Raw genomic sequence first — 2,069 nt, 5'->3', positions numbered from 1 at the left:
AGTCAGGATACAGAGGACAATCAGACTCAGCAACAGAAATCCAAGAGCGGGGAGGAAGACACAGCAGATAATTCATGTGCAGGTAGCTTTCAACTCTTGGGTTCACCAAAGAAGAAGAAAAAATTACAGAAGCTTAATGAGAAGACAAATGAACAGTCAGTGAACCCTTTTTCCAACCCATCCTTTTCTTCTGATCATTCCTCTGTTTTTTCTTTGCATGTTGACAGTCAGGATACAGAGGGGAATCAGACCAAGCAACAGAAGTCCAAGAGGTGTAAAAAAGACACAAGGGAGACCTCTGACTCCCAACTGGAAAATTCTTGCGTTGTAAAAGAGAGCAACCTGGATGATGCGGTTGGAACAGTTACCCTAAAGAAGAAAAGAAAGAGAAAGCACAGCTCCAGTGAACAAGATGATGTGAGTGAGTGGTATATCCCTAAGACTCCAGAAGAAGCCAGCAGTTTACCTGAAGCAGATCACTTGGAAGAGGTGGGTGGCAGCTGTGAAATCACAACCAAGAAAGAGGAGGAGGTGGTAGCAAAGGTATTGTCAAATGAGCAGGTTAAAGCCAAAGAAGCCTCTGTTGGTAGGCCTGACTTTGCAAGTGATTTAAAGGAGTCACAGGAATATATTTTTGCATCCACCTCTCAGGCACCCCCAAAACCTCAAGATGGAGTTTTTTTGCAGAATAGGATTGGGGAAAAGCTGTCCATTCTAGACTCTTCTGCTAGACTGAGCAGCCCCACTGCACAAAAGAAGCTCTGCAAGCATAAAAAACAACCCAGCATATCTTCCCCCACTGGTAATTCAGACGCTACTAAAGACGGTCTCTTAGTGACGGGCACTGTGGAGGCGGATGGAAATCACAACAACTCACAACTATACCATATGTAAGTTGTTGGTCTCAGAATAATGTGCTAGCCTAGAAAAATATTATTTTAATATTCACTATATTTCAGGTTTTTTGTGGGTTTTTCGGGCTATGTGGCCATGTTCTAGCAGAGTTTCTTTCTGGTGTTTCGCCAGCATCTGTAGCTGGCATCTTCAGAGAGTGCTTTGCCTGGAAAAATTGGGTATATATATAGTGTGGGAATGCAGGAGTGATTTGCATGTGTCTTGTTCTGTGTTAATGGCTGGCCTCAGCCTGGGAGGATAATGCAAACGAGGATTAATGTCTGCTAATTGGTGATCAATTATCTGCTGGGAAAGCCCTTGACTCTGAATGGTTTCCCATTTGCATTTGCTGAGTCCTTAGTTTGCTATTCTTCAGGACTGGTAACTAAATTTTATTCACTTTAAGGGTTTCTTCTTTCCGGTTGAAATTATCCAGAAGATAATTGGACCTCAGCACCATAGAGCTCTTTATCTCATAACATGCACTTTGAACTGTGCCTAGAAACAGAACAAAAAGTAGTTTTTGTATAGAAAGTAAATGTTGTTCTTTCTAATCTACATGTATTCTGTTGTCTCAGCAGGCAGCAAAAATCCCCTGTATGTGGGCATACAGATGGGACAGCATCATCATCTTCCAATGATCCAATTTCTGAACCTCTTATATTGGACAAGGGATTTCTAAAATCCCCAGATTTTCCAATGCAGAATAGGCAGACCATCATCCAGGAACTGGAGGAGTTCATCCCGCATGTGAGGACGCTCTCGGATTCCTCAGTCAAGCAACTGGCCCTAAGAGACCTGCCTAGATTTAAACATTTTAAGAAACAAGGTGAGTATGGTCTTTAATACTCAGGTGTGGTAGGGATGGGGGTGAATTTCCTTCATTAGCAATTCTTTTCTAAAGGGATAGGAGTTTGTGTGTCTTCCAGTAAGAGGGAAAGGACTTTGGTCATTTGGTCACCAAAGTATTATGCCAGTACAACTATAGCCAGCCTTCTTGCCTTAACCAAAGTGACTTTGAATTTGGTCCAGGTTCTGAGCAGTAGGAAGCAGAAGATACTGAAATAGTTCTGTGGTCTGTTTAACCAAGAATTGTTTCCTCTGACTAGCAGTGATTTTCCATGATTGAGTCAAACTTCCTCTCCCCTTAGCTTGACCTGGAGATGGCAGGGATC

At 42.5% G+C, this 2,069-nt stretch overlaps 1 protein-coding gene across 4 annotated transcripts in view; it reads left to right on the top strand.

The window, feature by feature from the left end:
* LOC121922970 (transcription termination factor 1-like) overlaps nucleotides 1–2,069 on the top strand; it is a 67,327-nt gene that overhangs the window by 26,264 nt on the left and 38,994 nt on the right. For 2 of the 4 annotated variants that reach the window (XM_042452989.1, XM_042452987.1), the window contains exons 1-3: nucleotides 73–82; nucleotides 228–890; nucleotides 1,473–1,723. The exons of 1 other annotated variant lie outside the window; for it this stretch is intronic. In XM_042452989.1, the coding sequence (XP_042308923.1) occupies nucleotides 75–82; nucleotides 228–890; nucleotides 1,473–1,723 (922 nt within the window). In that variant the 5' untranslated portion in view covers nucleotides 73–74. Of the gene's footprint in view, nucleotides 1–72; nucleotides 83–227; nucleotides 891–1,472; nucleotides 1,724–2,069 lie in introns of those variants that run through there. One more of the 4 variants, XM_042452988.1, reaches the window with a different exon arrangement.

The sequence above is a fragment of the Sceloporus undulatus genome, chromosome 2 (assembly GCF_019175285.1).
Source record: "Sceloporus undulatus isolate JIND9_A2432 ecotype Alabama chromosome 2, SceUnd_v1.1, whole genome shotgun sequence".
In the NCBI taxonomy this organism is placed as follows: Eukaryota; Metazoa; Chordata; class Lepidosauria; order Squamata; family Phrynosomatidae; genus Sceloporus; species Sceloporus undulatus.
This window is presented reverse-complemented; position numbering and strand designations above follow the sequence as displayed.